The sequence below is a fragment of the Phoca vitulina genome, unplaced genomic scaffold (assembly GCF_004348235.1).
Source record: "Phoca vitulina isolate PV1807 unplaced genomic scaffold, GSC_HSeal_1.0 scaffold36, whole genome shotgun sequence".
NCBI lineage: Eukaryota > Metazoa > Chordata > Mammalia > Carnivora > Phocidae > Phoca > Phoca vitulina.
In genome coordinates, this window is record NW_022589739.1 from 16,153,634 (window position 1) to 16,171,935 (window position 18,302).

Consider the following 18,302-nt stretch of genomic DNA (forward strand, 5'->3'; position numbering starts at 1 on the left):
ACCTCACTCTTGTGTATTTTCTCCAAAGAAAGTATTTCACACTCTAATCAAATCAGCCAAAAAAGATATATTAGGTTACCCTCATGGGAATGCTCTTCTGGCCTGGCTGAGTTGGAAGTGGGAGAAACAAAGACATCTGGAAGTGGAGGACAGACAGCAATCAACTTTGAACCACTTAATTGCAGGAATTTCCTTCTTGCTACTTAGACCATTCAGCACTTGTAGGGAGAAGACATGTTACACGTTCACGTTGCCTCCTGGAAAGCTGGGTTAAATGTTGTTCCAATTAGACAACCATTTATGGAATGTCTGTCCTAAACTAGTCCCTATGCTATTTGTTGGAGATACTGCTCTTGAGGTGTTTTCAGCCAAAGTGGGAGGGAAACACGGTGAGTTATAGCTCAAGTCAGCCTATAATAAGTGCTAGAAAAGAGGCATAAGCAAAGCACCATGGTACAGAGGAGGGAGCAATTATATCTGAGGATATAATTGGCAGTGGGGAGGGGGAAAAAGTGCTAAAGAATGTATAGGCAGAGGGAGGCAACGTTTTTTTTTTAAGATTTTATTTATTTTAGAAAGAGAAAGAGAGAGTGAGAGAGAGGGAGCTTGGAGAGGGGCAGAGGGGGAGAGAGAAGGATAAGCAGACTCCATGCTCAGCGCTCCTGATGTGGTGCTGGATCCCACGACCCTGAGATCATGACTTGAGCCAAAACCAAGTCAGCTGCCCAACCGACTGAGCCACCCTGGTGCCCTGGGAGGCAACATTTTTTAAGCATGGACCTGGGTTTTACGGAGGAAGGTGAACAAGGGGAGAGGGCTAACAGTCACTGATTATCTACTTCGTGCTGCTCACTGAGCTAAGACTGTACTTATGTTATCACATTAACCTTTTCCAAAACCCATCTGGAGGAAACTGAGGCACAAAGAACTGAAGTAACTTGCTCAAGAACTTGAAAGAGGTAGAATTGGGATTCAAACCCAGATCTGTTTGACTTCCAAGAACATTCCCTGTTCCCATTTGTGCATGGAGAATTATTTTCAAAAGATCTTTGAGATGGACTGTAAAGAATGAAGATTTTAATAGGCTTCAAAAGGCCAGAGGGTGCAAGAAGCGATGGCATAAAAGCATTCCAGAGGAAAGATGGGAGAACAGCCCCAGGGCATGACATGAAGGTGCAAGGTTTGTTTCGAGAAGCTTAGGCAGTCTGGAGTGACTGTGGGAAGACACTGCCACATGCCATACCACTGTCTTCTCGGGTTCCACATGTCATTCAGTAATTTACTCAACAGTGCTGGGCATTCAGAACTCAACCTCTGTTCTTCAAAGTCTCTAATCAGTCTGGTGAGATTAACTGCTATTACCACAGACTGCCTTGTACGCTTCAGCTCAGGGTGTGTGTGTCTGTGGGGGGGGGGGGCACATACTCATACAAGCATTATTAGGACATTTCCTTCCCACAATCATTTCTCAGCAAATACATTCCCCAGGCTCTCCATAAGCAAGCGTTCCTTTATTACCTCCTTTAGCAAGGCTTGGATTTGAACTGCTGGCCTTGACGTGGTAAGTTTAAAGCTCATAGCATCTCAGCAAGTGCCCTTTCAATCCAAGAGAGACCTGATCTGGTCTTCCACGAGCTCACTTAGAAAATAATGATCAATCCTAGGGTTGCAAGGAAAAGATCTTCATTGGAACTGACAAGAAAGCAGACACCTTGTACCATTTCTCTGCAGACTTCACAAGTGTTCAACACTTCTTGAAAGAGAATATGGTTCCCAAGGCTTTCGCTCAGCTGGCTGGAGCACAGTTTAAAAAAATGCATTTCATCTCTGGTAAATCACAGCAAAACATCATAAACAGCTGGAAACTCTCTGAGGTGAAGACAAGTTGGATATTATGTTTGGATTTATAGCCCCCTCCCCCATGACAGCTGATTTCCATTTCCGACAGGGTTATTATTTCCATCTTTATGAAATGTCTTGGATCTCACCTTGGATAATTACTGATTATCATCAGCTCCTCACCTGAGGCACTTTAGCATTTGGGTGAACCTGAAAAATATATATATTTTTTCAAAAATATGTACTAGGGAAAACTCAATGTGTGAGATTATGTCTTTATTTCTATTTTCATTTGCAATTCCCTTTGGTTTTCTAATGATCAAGTCATTAATCAGTGTCAAATCACCATCCAGAGCACAGACAGTATTTTTGCCACTTGGCTTTCAATGTGGATTAAATGGCAATAACTTGTGTTACTCAGTCTGGTGCTCTCTCATGATTGTGGTAATCACGGACCCAAAAAACCTTGAGGGTATTCATAAGATCTCAGCAGCCATCTAAGGTTTTTAGTCAAAGGTGTACATTACAATCTTCTGAAATTTGATAGAGCTCCCTAAGTTAGTCCAACAAGTACTCCCAGTTGAGGACCACTAAGAGTCCAACATCCTTCATTTCACCCTTGATGTTGCCATTCTATGTGTCCCTTTATATTTCCAACCTTTGCTTCTTATTTCCTCTGCTGTGATACCCTGGATACCCCCTCCCCCACTTCTCTGCCTGGTAAAATCCTGTTCACTCAAGAGGCCCAACCCAAATGCTACCTCTGCTATGAAGCCTTCTGTGAAGAAAATCTTTTTCTCCCTGATCCTATAGCGCTTCTTAAACACCTTTATGAACATTCTGTTATCATGTTCTCCTATGGTACATAGAGCTATCTGCGTATGTCTAACCTCCCCACTCAACTGTGAGCTCCAGAATAACGGTGGTACCTTATTCATCTTCGTATCTCCAAGGCATGGCATGGGGCCTAACACTCATTCAATGAATGAATGAGGACGTGGATACCCAAAAGTAGACCGTACATTGGCCCATTTAGTCAGATCTGGGCTTCCTCGGTATTTCTTGACTGAGTTGCTTACAAAAAAAGATGTGCAAGGATGTGCAAGGCAAGGACCTTTTAAAGGGCCATGATATTAGTTTTTCTTTTAAATATTTTATTTATTTATTTGACAGAGAGAGACAGACAGTGAGAGAGGGAACACAAGCAGGGGGAGCGGGAGAGGGAGAAGCAGGCTCCTGGCTGAGCAGGGAGCCTGATGCGAGGCTTGATCCCAGGACCCTGGGATCATGAGCTGAGCCGAAGGCAGATGCTTATCGACTGAGCCACCCAGGCACCCCTATATTAGTTTTTACTATCCTTTTAAAAACATCACTTTCCCAACTAAAGTGATAATAGCTCCTTTAATTTAAATTAGTAATGAAAGGCTGGATATCAACTTGAACTTGAGGATTTGTTTTCAAAGGAAAACAGACAATCGCAGAAAAATCTAAATCTTAACTGATTGGTGCAGTGTAGGAAATGTTAGCCTGAAAATCATGAGACCTGCCCTTGGTTCCTGTGTGATGGTGTAAGTTACTTCTTCTCTCGGGGTCTCAGATACCTCTTCTGTAAAATGGGGCATTAAACTGAATACCTCTGAGGTTTCTGCTAACTCTGGATTCTATGACCTTAACCAGGTCAACCTATGTACAGCTTGATAAGCTTTTACCTAGGCATATCTATTCATATAACCCTTACCCAGATCAAGATCTAGAACATTCATAATTCCATGGTTCCTACGTGCTCCATCCAAGTTAGTAAACTGACCTAGCAGTTTATTTTGATTCTATACCATAGTACTTAGGAGAATGGACTATTCTTATTAAGATGCTAAGGAGTTTTACAAAATGCATTATTAAATCATAATAATGACATATATACCTAAGAGGAAACTTAAAAAATAAAGGAAAAATAAATATTAGGAAAAAAAACCAAGTGCTACCACTCTAGTAAGTTGTTTTGGCATGTTTTGTGCCATACTCTTGGTTGGAACAGTCAAGCCCACCTAGGTTGGCATGTTTTCTTCCATTTTTCTCATATTTAACATGTGTCCTTTTATATATGTATATGTGTATACATATAAGTACATGCTTTTCCACTTATCTTAAGCATATTCCTTGATGTTAACTATTTGTAATTTTCATTTTAAATGACTACATACTGAGTAGATACGTGGGATATGCAAATACTCTTATTGCAAGATAATTATGTTATCTAATTTTTTGATAGCATTGAAATTAAAATCTCTATAAATATAACTTTTTGGATAATCTTGGATAATAATAATCCACATTTTGGATTATTCCCACAAATGGGAATCCTGTATGAAAGGGTATGGACATTTTTATGACTCACACAGTGCCCTGCCTTATTTTAATAAGCATCTGGGATTTTGCTGTGTAGTACCCTATTTTTCCTAAGGGAGCCAAGCCTACCCCCACCCTACTCCACGTACTTTGGAATAACTGATTTTGCCACTCAGCTTCTTCCTTTCCAAAGAGTAACATGTGGATAAGGCCTGACAAATCAGGGTATTACATTCCCCTGGCCACAGTTTAGGGATGGGCATGAGACCCAGATGGAGCCAACAACAACAGAGCAAGACTTTTAATAAGATTGTTGGAAGAGATGGCATGTGCTTTTCTGCTGAGGCTATAAGCAGGGAGGATGTTAGAAGCCTGGAACTGCTGGGGGTCAACACATGGAACCTGAGAATGAAGCCAACACAGTAGGACAGAGCTGAGGGATGGAGATACTCTAGATTCAGTAATGCCTGTCGCCAGAACTATTCTAGGACTTACTTTTAAGTAAAGTAAACCAAAAATTTTCATCGTTCCTTAAACCATTTCACCTATCCATCCATCCATCCATCCATCCATCGGACACACAGCCACGCTCCTAACTGGTATGAACAGGGTTTTTTTTTTTTTTTTTTAAATCCTTTTTACTTATTTTTTTTTTAAGTAATAAACTTTATTTTTTAGAGCACTTTTAGGTTCACAGTTAAACTGTGTAAAAAGTTCCCACATACCTCCAGTCCTACCCAGCCCCTCCACCTGCCCACCCCCCATATACTCTCCCTATCAATATCCCACGCCAGAGTAGTACATTTGTTACAATCGATGAACCTACACTGAGGTGTCATTACCACCCAAAGTCCACAGGTTACCTAAGTGTTCACTCCTGGTGGTGTACATTCTACAGGTTTTGACAGATGTGTAATGACATGTATCCACCATTACAGTGATTTGACTTTTTATTTAAGTATAAACTACATAAAGGATATAATCTTACATGTACAGCTTGATAAGCTTTTACCTAGGCATATCTATTCATATAACCCTTACCCAGATCAAGATCTAGAACATTCATAGTTCCATGGTTCCTACGTGCTCCATCCAAGTAGTTGCTCCTCTGAAGTTATTTACTATTCAGGCTTCTTTCACAAAAATTATTTTTGCTGCTTTTGAACTTTATATAAATGGAATCTCACAGTATGACTGCAACCTCTTAGCCTCTTAACAGTCCAATCCTGCTGTCACAATGGGAAGACTTGGGGGCTGGGGATGGTGGGGCGAAGGAATAAGTATGTCTTGCATATGAAGATATGTTGTGAACAGAGGGTTGACTATGGCAGATGATGTTTTTCAAAAATGGCCACAGCAGTATTTCTGGTTCCATGTGTTCTTTCAGAACTCCACCACTCTTCCATTAGGAAATGGAATCTAATTCCCTTCCCCTTGAACCTGGGTGGGCTTGACTATTCCAATCAAGAGTATGGCACAAATAGTGACATGACTTCCATAGTTTGACCATAAAAACTTCCATAGTTTTGTCTCTTTCTCTCCAGTCACTTCCCCTTGGAATTTTGCCACATGTTGCAAGGAAGCCTAGGCCACATGGAGATGCTACATATGGATGTCTCTGCTGATAATCCCAACAAAAATTCCAGGCAACATCAACTGCTGGTCATATGAATGAATGAGACCTCAGATGATTCTAGATCTTAGGTGCCAAGCTGCCTCAGTGGACACCAGAAGAGGAGAGATGAACTGTCTCCACTAAGCCCTACCAAAATGAAGATTTGTGAGCGAAATAAATTGTTTAAGCTACAGCAATGGTTTGATATGCAACCACAGATAACCAGAATTCTTGTGTGCTCTTGGGAAGAGTCTTCCGGTGATATCTGACATTGCACAAATTACTTTTCTCTCTAGGTCCTGGTTTCCTCAGCTATGAAATGGACAATGATTACTATGTCATGGGAATGTTGTGAGGTTTAAATGAAGTAATGCACATGGGTGCTCTTTCTATAATTGGACCTCAATAAATGCTACTTAATATTATTTCAATTTACTTCCATCAAGTTGTTCTAGATTTGCTGCTTTGTACAAATTCCTAAAATCTGATTTTGTCCACACACAGATGGGCAGGCACATTGCAACCTTATAGCTTCCACACTGCTCTAACCCCTCACTTGCTCTAGGGGGAGCCAGCCACCATACTGTGAGGATGCTCAAGCAGCCTTATAGGGAGGTCCACAGAGAAACAGACCTTTTCCCTTGTTAAAGTGCCAACCACGTGAAGGAGCTACCTGGGAAGGTGATTCTTTCTTTAGCCCCAGAGTCAGTCTTCAGATGACAGCTGCCCCAGCTGACATCATGACTGCAACCACTTAAGAGATTCCAAGCCAGAATCACTCAGCTAACTTAATTCCCATAGAAACTGCAAAACCTGTATGAAATGAAAAAAACTGAAAAGCCAAAAAAAATCTTATTGTTGTTTTAAGTCAAGGTTTGGGATAATTTATTATGCACCAATAGTTAACTAATAACTACATCAACATGGGAAGGGATGTAGGGGAGGAACTGATCCAAGGTTGAGGGCTGTTTTAGGGTTTATGTGGAAGGACAGAATGGCTGAATGAACTTGAAAGTGCCAATGAGACCAAGTTTGAAATAAATGATCACAGGTCCCAGTTTAGAAAGGGAAGAAAGTAAAGCTGGAGGAGGGGAACAAACTTGGAACCCGTAGACTGTCAACTACAGATTTCACGGAAGTTGAAGAACAGGTTTGGTGAGGGTAAAGGAATAAAAAAATCTGGAATAAAAGAAGGTCTTGTTTAGAAGGTGGAATCCCTTGGTTACTGATTTCAGAGGTGGAACAATTCTAGAGAACAAAGTACAGGATATGATCAAAGAAATGGGTGGTTGAAGGGTGGTGCTGGGAGGTGTTGTTTTTTTGTTTTTTTGTTTTTTTTTTAATCTTTCTGGTGAGGACAAGGGCAGAGGGGACAACCGGGCAACATAAACTGATGATAGCAGGCTGTTAAAAAGTTTCTAAGATCCCATCATCCCTAGAGAGATGGAATGAAGATGGAGTTTGCATGGCTTGACAGTAAAAGCCTCAAAGCAGGGGTAGCTGGTCTGGAAGTTGTAGTTACAAGGTGAGAATGCCAGCATTTACTTCTTGTTCAAGATACTAAAGATGGGGACAGGAGAGCTCCATTTGAGATTTTTTTTTTTTTTTTTGACAGAGAGAGATACAGCGAGAGAGGGAACACAAGCAGGGGGAGTGGGAGAGGGAGAAGCAGGCTCCCTGCTGAGCAGGGAGCCCGATGCGGGGCTTGATCCCAGGACCCTGGGATTATGACCTGAGCCGAAGGCAGACACTTAACGACTGAGCCACCCAGGCGCCCCAGGAGAGTTCCATTTGAAAGGGCTTTAAGAGAAGGAGTTAACTTTAGGACAGTATCAGATTTTAGGCAAAATAAAATAAGTGATGGCAGTGCTCTATGAAAACGTTAGATATGCAAGGAAATTTCTTTGCATTGACATGGGTTTGCTTGTAAAAAAGCTGGAGCTTTATTCTTTTGGCAACTAGAAACCACTGGAAAGTTTTATACAAGTGACTGACACGGTGAGCTTTGAATTTTAGAAAGGTCACCCTGACAGCAGTGGCAGTATGGTAGATGTAGTAGGCAAGGAGTGTAGAGAGGTTCTTTTGGAGGAAGAGGGTTGGGAAAAAGGCCCACTCCACACAGGTGATGAGGCCTCATCATCAGCCCACTGAAACAATGGGGCCAGCTATTTACGAAGTAGAGACTACAGAATTTAGCGGGCAGTAAGGGAGAGGAGTTAAGGCAGTTGACAAGGCAGGGTCCAGATCTTTCACCTCGTTTCTGAAGCTGTTCTAGATTGTTCAAAGCATTTTTATCTTCCATGAAACCGAGGTATGTAATTGCCATTTCCCATTTACTTTTTCTTTTTCTGTCCCCCAAATCTACTTATCTTGATCTACTATTTTATATTCTACTAATATAATTTATTACTAATTTATTTTTAAATATTACTAATTTATTTTTTTGGTTTTGTTATTCTCATTTTTAGTATACACCTTGGCTATACCATTGTGGTAATAAATCTTTCCAAAGGTAAGACTCTAAGGGCAGTGTGGTACAGTGAAAAGACAAGCAGCCTGTAAGTCAAAAGGGCTGGTTTCCAGTCCTCCTGCCATGAAGTTCCTGTATGACTCTGGTCAACTCATTTGCTGTCTTTGAACTTGTTTTTTCATTTTGAAAATGAATCTCTAAAGTCTTATCCATTTCGACTTGCCTACCTGTACAGTATTACAGGGAACTTAACAGATATTTTCATAACTGTGAAATCCACCTTCTCCAATATAGCACTACAAAATTATAATAGTGCATGGTAGGCCTCTTGAAGAAGTCTGTTTCAAGAAAACTGCTTAACCTGTTGTCAGTAGAGGAATAAAGTTTGAGACAAATATTGTACTCCAATACATTTTCCCAGGCTAGAGGTAGTTATACTCATGTCTAATAGGACAGTAAGTCTTGGCTATTCCTTTTTGGAAGTGGAAGATGGCTCTCATTTATCACAAATTTCCTGGACTTAAAGTGCCTTAACTTGAAATCATGGCTCTGCTACTTACTAGCTTGTTACCTTAGGTAAACTACTTAATCTCTCTGTGCCTCAGTTTCTTCATTCATAAAATGGGAATAGTATATCTCATAAGGCTATTGTGGAGATTAAACACATTAATGTATAAAGCAGCATCTGGAACAGAGAAAGCCCTAGATAAGTATTAGCTATTATTTTTATGTGCTAGACAATGGAGTAAAAGCCCTCTCCTTGAAGAGCTCACTGTCTAGTCAGGAAGATTTTTGAACAAATGACCATAACTTAAGTGTTCTGAATTCTGTAATAAGATGTATAGAAGCAGAGGCGCCTGGGTGGCTCAGTCGTTAAGCGTCTGCCTTCGGTTCAGGTCATGATCTCAGGGTCCTGGGATTGAGCGCTACATCGGGCTCCCTGCTCAGCGGGAAGCCTGCTTCTCCCTCTCCCACTCCCCTTGCTTGTGTTCCCTCTCTCGCTGTGCCTCTCTCTGTCAAATAAATAAATAAAATGTTTAAAAAAAAAAAAAAATGTATAGAAGCAGAGGCAGGAATGCCTGTCTTACCCTAGAGGGAAAGTCAGGGGCAGGATAAGTTTCTTGAGAGTAAAGTTTGACTCTGACCTTTAAGGAAGAGAATTTAATATTGGGAATATTTGGGAACATGGAGCAATCAGAGGCAGAATGGAGAAGGCAGATTCTGGCCACAAATACAAATATATATAGTTAGGAGAAAAGAGAAGATATGTGGTAGGTTGAGAGCTTGTTAGAAATATACAATCTGGGGCGCCTGAGTGGCTCAGTCGTTAAGCGTCTGCCTTCGGCTCAGGTCATGATCCCAGGGTCCTGGGATCGAGTCCCACATCGGGCTCCCTGCTCGGCGGGAAGCCTGCTTCTCCCTCTCCCACTCCCCCTGCTTGTGTTCCTGCTCTCGCTATCCCTCTCTCTGTCAAATAAATAAATAAAATCTTAAAAAAAAAAAAAAGAAACTTAAAAAAAATAAAAAAATAAAAAAAAAAAAGAAATATACAATCTTAGGCCCTACCCAGACATAACTCAGTCAAAATTTGCATTTTTAACAAGATCCTCAGGTGATTCCTACTGAACATGAAAAGTTTGAGAACCACTGGTCTAGAGCAGACACTGGAGTCAAGCTGCTTGGGTTTAAGTCCTGGCTTTACCATTTACTTATAATGTATGACTCTAGGCAAGCTATTTAACCTCCTTCCTGTGCCTCGGTTTTCTCATTTGTAATTAGACATAATAGTTTCTACCTCATAAAATTTTAAGGTCTAAATGAATTATACGTGAGATGCTTATAAAAATACTTGGCACCAGGTAAGCACAAGAGTAAGCTATAATTCTTGACTTATATGCTACTTATTATGGTCAGAGTCAGTTTTATAAGCAGCTTGTCTTTCCATTTCTACTCCATTACTGTCACCTTGACATTTGTTGTAGAGGAAGACACTTGGTAGTCAGAAGACCGAGGGTTATAAAGTCCAGCTCCCTTCAATTCCTAGCTTTGTGAAACTGGGTGAGTTCTTCAACTTCTGTGTTTTCCTCATTCAGGAGTGTTTGTGGGGGTGGGGGGAGGATCTAAATTATACCTACCTCTCTGAGATGCTGTGAGGCTCAAAGAATGTATGTTAAACTACAAAACCTATTAAAGTTTCTTTCCCCATCTTTCCAAAAGTTAAATAATTGACCTGAAAACAGGTGGGAAATAGATGGAAGAGAATGCATTGTAAGATCAAGGAGGGAGAGAAGGGCCTGGGTATTATCTGTCCCACTTCATGACTTTCTGGAGGAGCAGGCTTGGGTTTCAACAATAACAATTTTCTGGGACCTCACAGAGTATTTTTTAGCTAATGGGTAAATAGTAGTAAGAAACTTAAATGCTGTTATTTTCTCTTTTTAATCTATAGGTCCATTCAAGAATATGACCAGTCTCACACTTTTGCACAGTGGTCCACAATTTACAAATAACTGTTTTCTACGTTGTGTATCACAACATCCCCATAGGGTGCGATTAACCCCATTTTACATGAAAACTTTGTTAATATCAGAAAGCATATTAAGAGCCCCCTCTGACTTGGCATTTTTACCAGATCCTACATTTCCAAAAGGACACAACTTAAGAGGAAGGACAATCACAAAACTTGGATTGACTCTTCCACAATACCAAGCACTGGCTTCGATTTTATGGCCGCGAGTAACTACACACTGGGCCCCTTTTCTCATATGTAAAATAAGGGCAACAATACCTTTCACACAATTGTTCTGTGATTAAATAAGAACAAAGGCTGAAGGATGAACCTACCACGTCGTAGGGCCTCTAATAAATACCTTCTCCTTCTTCCCTTGACAGCTAAAGCACGAGATATCACTATCATTCCCACTTCACACGTGGAGAAACTCGAAGCGGAGAACGCTCACGTTCCCCTTCTCCACTGGCAACTCCGCAACCCCCAGATTTGGTTCGGGCAATTGCGACGTCCGCTACGTCGGTTCTTGTAGCGTGGATTCTCTCCTTGAGTTGCGCCTGGTGGGGGCTGGAGGCCGCTGATAATTGCTCCCATGACTCTGAGGAATCCGATCCTAATCCTCAACGGCGCTTCAGGGACAAAGCTGCTTTCCTATCGTCCCTAACGTCGCCTAAAGTAAAGGTCGCGGCAAAGCCTCAGCTCCAGCTACCGACGCCATTTTGGCCTCTACGTGTGACGCCACACGTAGCAGAGAGCGCAGCCGATTGGTTGGGAGACGGCAGCCAGAGGAGAGGCGCGCGAAGCCAGAGAGGAGTATGGAGGAGAAGCCAAGGAAACTACAATCCCGGCCTTCCTTGCGCCTGCGACAGCATACCGAGAGCGAAAGAGAAGGGAGCTTGGGTCCGGACCACAACTCCCAGCACCTCCCGCGATGTCTCCTCTTTCCTTTCAAAACGCGGAGGAAAAGAGGGACTGGGAGAATGGAGGCCTTCTGGAGTCGGTTCTCCGAAAGGCGGGAAAGGCGAACTACACCTCCCGATTGGCAGCGCGCGAGTGCGCCTGCGCCCTGATGCCTGTCGCCATCTTGCCCCTTCTGAGGCACCGCAAACAAACCCAATTCCTGGTGTTCCCTAGTCTTGGCGGAGGAGCCTTTTAGATGAGCCCCGAAAGGCCGGGCAGGTGGGTGACTCTCAGACAGGGTGCTGGGAAGAGCTGGCAGGTTAGCCAGGCTGGAGGAGCGCCGGGCCAACCATTTGGTCCCCGGCTTGGGGCGCCCAGCCCCATCCTCCGTTGTCTCCTAACGGGATCGTGGGGGCTCCCCGAGATGGGCTGAGGGCGACTTTGGCAGGCCTGGTGCTGGGATCCTGGGGGTCCAGCTCTGGGAGCCTTCCGGTGAGTCTCGGTCGTCTGCCTGGCTGTCCGCGAGCCTACTCTCTCTCCGTTGTCTTCTCCGCTGAGGAGGGAGCGAGGCGCTGATGCCGGCCGGGGCCCCTGACACCGGCTACTGGTCTTGAAGGGCTTGGGTAGTGGGCTTGACATTGGGGTTGGCGCTGAGCGGCACCGGTGAGGAGGGTGGGCGGGCTGCTCTTGTTGTGGTGCTGCGAGAGAGTGCGTGTTTGGGGAGGGGGCGGGGCGGGCTTGCCTCCTTGACACTTGAGGAGGGGAAGGATTACACGAGATCCCGGCTCCGGAGCGGGCTCCCGCAACTGCTGCCCAGATTTCCAGGGCGCTGCGGCCCCGCGGTGGGGTGCGCTGGCGGGGACGCGTCGGGATGCCGTGACGTGGTGCTTGATTCGGGCGGTCGCCGGCCGCCTCCAAGATCCTGTCGGGGGGCGGGGACTGGCTTGTGGAGGGAGCGGATTCCTTTGGCTCTGCCCCTTCTTCCTCCTCCCCACCCCTTTTCTTTATGTCATCCTGCCGGCTGGGGCGCGCAGTCCAGTTCTCCTTGCTCTGTGTTGGTTCGTAGCTGAGAGGACTATGGGAAGTCGGAGGAGGGGGGATCAACTCCGGGCGCAGAGTTGGAGTTAGCAGCCCCAGTGCCTGGAACGAGACATAGCAGTTATTACGGTTCGGTGCCTGACTTCTCGACTAGACATTGAGCTCGCTCATTCATTCACTCACTCACTCACTCACTCACTCACTCACTCACTCATTCATTTTACCCACTCTTCTCTATCTTCATTCATCTACTTAACAAATATTTACAGTGGATCTACTGTGTGCTAAGCAGGTATTGTGCAAGTGCCCAGCGCTGTTGTCTTTTTATCCTCTAGACCAGGCAATTCCCAGTATGAAGTAAGTTCCTGACATTTAAACTTTTGGTAAATGATTGTTTAATGATTACAGGGTGTAAATTTATCGTTCATTGTTAAGACTTGAGAAGAAAGTTTTTTGTTAAGTTCCATTAGCCCAGGTAACGTGCTAGGAGGTTTATATATTTTATCTCTTGTAACTCACAAGTGAGAAAGCCGACACAAATCAGGTAACTTGCGCAAGGTTACACAGGTCGTAGCACCTATTTATTAAACAACATGCCAGCCACTATCATAAGAATTTCACATACTGTTCTTTAATCCTTAGGACAAATTGGATGATAGTACCTCTGTTTTACAGATGTAGAAAACTTTTGCTCAGATAGTCCACTTTACCCAGGATCACCCAGCCAGTGAGTTGAAAGCTGGAACTAGAAACAGAGGTGTCTGACTCTAAAACCTGTGCTCTTTCCACTATCCTGTGCTGGAATAATGAGCTGCGGAATATTTAGTTCTTCATTTATCAGAAGTTGAAAAGTGTGGTGGTGAAATAGGATTGTGAGATGTTCTTACTGGTTTTACTTTTTAGTGGGTGGATTTCCAGGTAAGTGGCCTTTGAATGTACTTTGGTAATTTGATTTTTGTTTCATTTGTTTTGGTAGGGAAGACAAGCTCTTTGGGGCTACCAAAAAGAAGCAGCAATGCCTGTTGTGTGGCCAACCCTTTTGGATCTCAGCAGGGATGAATGCAAAAGGATTCTTAGAAAATTGGGTATGATTTTCATTTTTGATGTTTATGCCTTTCTGTGATACTTTTCCCTTTCTGTTTTTGTCATGACTGTTTGCCTGGATGTGATATCTCATGTTGCATTAGAAATTCTTTAGAGGTGTACTTTTCATCTTACTCATTGTTATTTCCCCAGTGCCTAGCATAGTGCTTTGTACTTAGTAGGATTATTATGGACCATAATAATAAAAATAGTAGCTAAGAGTTCTTGAGGGGTACTGGGCTATTCTGAGTTATTTACATTCGCTATCTTATTTAATCCTCACTCAAATGGGAAAGGTAGGTATTTTTGTGTGTGTGTTTCCATATTACAGATGACAAAACTGAAGCTTAGAACCCAAGGTGATGCTGATAGTAAGTCATGGAGTCAGGACTGTAACCCAGGGAATATGATTCCAGTCTTACTTTAGCATACTTTTAACCTTCATGAATGTACGTGTGAATTATAAACTGTTTCTGAATTCTAAGTAAATGTTAACTATGCTGACTTTCCTAAATTATGTTTACTATCAGTAATAAAACACGCTTTATGTTTATAATTCATTATTTTGAGCTTCTTTTCCTTTAGAGCAGCCTTTCTCAACTAGCATTTTAGGGAGAGAATTAGCACTAATCCAAAGCCTAATCCATTGGATGTAATGAACTAACTTCTTTTTATGCATTTCGAATGGTAATAGTTTTGTACCATTCTTGGGAAAATTGAGAGAGTTACTCAAGTCATTTTTTATATTCTGTGGTTCAAATGAGGATCCTTGGTTGAGAACTACTGCTTTAGACCAAAAGGTCCAAGAACGACCTTGTTGTCTTCTTTACCACTATAGTCCCAAGCTAGCACATAGTGGGTGCTCAGTAAATGAAAAAATAATTTGAAAAGGAACATTAAATGTTTTGGAAGTGGATATGAATTATTTGTTTATGATTTTGAAGGGGAAAGTGTGGGCCTTGAATTCAGAGGGACCTGGGGTCTTGGTCTTGTCACTAATGACCCACAAGATCAAGGACAGTTTATTTAATCTCCTTAAATCTGTTGACACTTTTGTAAAAGAAGCATAATAATATCTGCCTCATAAGTTTGTTATGTGGATTAATTGTATATAAAAGGGTCCTACCACGGTGCTTGACATCTGAGGGTATAGTGTTTTAGAGCGGTTGCTTTCAGACATACTTATTTGCAGGTGAATCTTCAAAGGAAATCTTTGTTGGGAATTCTTTTGTGTAAATCTGAATTATAGCTGCCCTGGTCCTGTCTGCTAGTAACATTTACCCTTTTTATTTCCCGTCAGGCCGCTGGGAGGATTCTCTGATTTTAAACTATTTCTTAGCATTGTATTTTAGCATGTTTAGAGAGCTTTTTTGGGCAATCATCCATTATCATTTTTTTCCTTTAACCTTATATCCAAACTTTTAGTACTGATTTGAGGATGATTTTCTACACACTTGCATGCAATTGCTGTAGCTTGCTAGCTACCATTTATAAAGTTGTACTGGTATTTACTCCATAGCTAGAATAATTGCAGATGAACAGATCCCAACTACAGTAGATTGGATTAGAGTTTCTGGGCTTTTGGGGCCTTGAGTCAAGAGATTATGTTTAAATATAAAAATGGTAACCTTTAAGTCTAAATTTATCCTTAGCTTTAGCCAGAGCTGTGTGGGTAATGTTGCTAGAGAGCTGTTTCTATACAAAAGGAAACAGCCTTCCTACAGGGTAATGTCATCTTCAATGACCCTTCACTTTGGGAGGTGAGCCTTGATAGTGATTTGCAGAAAGACTTCCTCCCCACCCGTTGGCTCATTATCATAACAATGAAACTTTTGAATTGCCTTCAAACACTTAGCTCTAGGTCCAAAGTTTAGAGAAAGTACTGTATTTAAGAATTAACTTAAAATATTTTAAGAATTAGCTTTGTTCTTTTAAAAATAGTTATAAATCATTTAACATAAAATGCTAAACATTTAAATTTTACTTAAATATAAAAACTCGGGTCGAGAATTTTTTTAATAATATACTGAACATACCAGTGATGGATAAATGCTTCCCTCCTTCTATCCTGCCTTTCCCCTGCCTTATTTTTTAAAAACCATTCCAACATGGGGCTTCACAGGCTATATTATAATTGAATGGCTGATTTGTTTAAATGGAATGTTGAGGACTTTATAGAGTGGTTTGGGAAATCTTTTTGTTTTCCGTGGTGTTTGCATGTATCTTTTATTATATTTATGTGCCATTAGAGTGAACACTACACTAGAACGGCACCAAAAATACCAGAAATTCAGCTAAGTTTGATATTTGTCAGGATCTGAGGATACCCATCAAAATGGAAATCAAATGTCAAGGAGGTTGGGAAGCCAGTAAAGGTTCTTTACTGTGAGTGAATTTCTGGAGAATGGAGGAAGTGCCTCGGATTGTGTGACTATGATAACTGTGGTCTGAGTCCCAGTTTTGTGTGAGGTTACCACCTCTTACTTTTGTCCATGACTTTTTAGTTAGACTTGGAATGAGACTTGAAATGTCAAAAACCTTTGCCGCATTTCTTTGGTTAATTTCAATCTTTTTGAAGTAGTATCTTGATCACCATAAATTGCATAGGCCAAAAGTGAACTTCTTTTTCTTTTTCCTCGTACCATTTCCTCTCTCTGACCTCTCCATTTCTTTTTATGGTATTGCCCTTCTTCTAAATATCTTGCAAACTACAAAATCTGGTTCCTTTCCTCTGCTGTTCTTTCCACATTCAGTCAGCTACCGAGTCCTCTATCAAATAAGAACTTTTTAGCCTGAAATTAGAGGCTTAGTCTGGCCCCAAACTACTTTTCCATTTTTATCCTTCTTTATTCCTGTATATGCGTCTCTTCTTGGAATTTAAATACCTGAGGATAGGGACTTTGTTTTATTCATATAAATATTCTCCATGGTACCTTGTAGTAGTAGTAGTAATGTGCAGTTAAGTTTGGTTTGAGTTAGTGACATATCCAAATACATATTTTTACTTTCCCTAAAGTAAAACTCCGAAAATAGTCACCGACTGTTACTGGAAGTTTGATGTCTATATGAGACATTATTTGCTCTTTTACTGTATTCCTTTTGCATATTTGTGTTTTTTTTCCTCCTGCTTGCTTAGAGCACACTTCTCTTTCTGATTAAAGCTTATGCTTCTAGACCGGATGATGTGTTTCTTCTCTTTGCTTTTACCACTGTATTATAAACTGTATCATCATTGTCTGATGACTTGTTTCACTGTAGCTTTATTCTAGAGTAAACTCCTAGAAGGCAGGATTTAACATACTATCTGGTATATATAATAGGACTCAATACTGATCTATTGAATAAAATATTCCATAAATGAGGCATAAACTTTTAGTATAGTGATTTCTTAGTTGGTTATCCCCAGTGCCTTTCTGAACTCTACTTTGGGGCCTGATAAAAGCTGAAATATATGTTTCATGGTACTAAGTATTTCCTTTACTATTCAGAGCAGGAAAGCTTTCTCCTTCCAGAGAGACCCCATGAAACATCTACATAGTATTCAGCATAGATTGAATATGCAAGATGTTTACACATGGGATAATTCATTTGGATCAGGCATTTCTTTCTAGCGAGCAGGGAGGAGGAGCAGAGGGAAAGGGAGAAGCAAGACTCCCTATTGAGCAGGGAGCCCTGTGCGATGCAGGGATGCGATAATGGGGCCTCGATCCCAGGACTCTGCGATCACAACCTGAGCCGAAGGCAGACGCCCAACTGACTGAGCCACCCAGGCGCCCCATGGATCAGATATTTCTGTTTAATATAGTCAGCTCACTCTTTTTTTTTTATATTCTCAGAACTGTGAATAACAAGAACTAAACAAGGCTACTAGTTTATTATTGGTGTAGTACCTAGGATGCAGATATGTATACCTTCATTATTTGTGTGTCAGGCCTTGGGATATACCAAATACTAGTAGCAACTTGAATTGACTAAGAAGATAACTGTAGTTTGGACACTTATTTCCCATCATTCTGTTTTGTTTAGATATGCCTGTCTCATAGTGTTAATGGCTTAAAACAACTATTTTATTTAATTTATTTTTTTGATTCTGTGGTTGCTGGTTTTGCCTGAGCTCTCTCATGTGGCTGTATTCCGCTAGTAGCTTAGTTGGTTTACTGGGCTTAGCTCAGATGGCTGGGCCTCTCTCCATGTGGCCTTTCATCCTGGGCTTCTTCACAGCTTGGTTATCTCAAGGTTCCAAGAGAGCAAGGCCCTGGAGGCAAATGGTAGTGAGCTTCTGTTTGTATCATGTATGCTCATGTTCCACTGGCCAAAGCAAGTCACATGCCAAGCCCAGAGTCAGTGTGGGAAGGGACTATACAAAAGTAGTACAGTTCCCAAGGAGTGCGCTGGGAGGCAGGCATGGTTCATTGGGAGCCAGTGAGGACTTTTTGCTTTTATATCTTAACCAGTATTGGAGACTGACAGTTTCATTTCATAATGGTTGTTGCTGTGGAAAG

At 41.8% G+C, this 18,302-nt stretch overlaps 2 protein-coding genes across 10 annotated transcripts in view; both read left to right on the forward strand.

Annotated features, from left to right (window-relative positions):
- The window catches only part of GVQW3 (GVQW motif containing 3), a 50,801-nt gene extending 43,419 nt beyond the window's left edge, over nucleotides 1-7,382 (forward strand). The window contains exon 2 of the mRNA XM_032427348.1: nucleotides 5,730-7,382. The gene's annotated coding sequence lies outside the window, so the exon portion shown is untranslated. The remainder of the gene's footprint in view (nucleotides 1-5,729) is intronic.
- Nucleotides 7,383-10,546: 3,164 nt separating this feature from the next.
- Nucleotides 10,547-18,302, forward strand: part of EMSY (EMSY transcriptional repressor, BRCA2 interacting) — a 91,578-nt gene continuing 83,822 nt past the window's right edge. For 8 of the 9 annotated variants that reach the window (XM_032427336.1, XM_032427339.1, XM_032427343.1 and 5 more), the window contains exons 1-2: nucleotides 11,851-11,958; nucleotides 13,694-13,802. In XM_032427336.1, the coding sequence (XP_032283227.1) occupies nucleotides 13,733-13,802 (70 nt within the window). In that variant the 5' untranslated portion in view covers nucleotides 11,851-11,958; nucleotides 13,694-13,732. Of the gene's footprint in view, nucleotides 11,959-13,693; nucleotides 13,803-18,302 lie in introns of all 9 variants that reach the window. The other variant, XM_032427342.1, reaches the window with a different exon arrangement.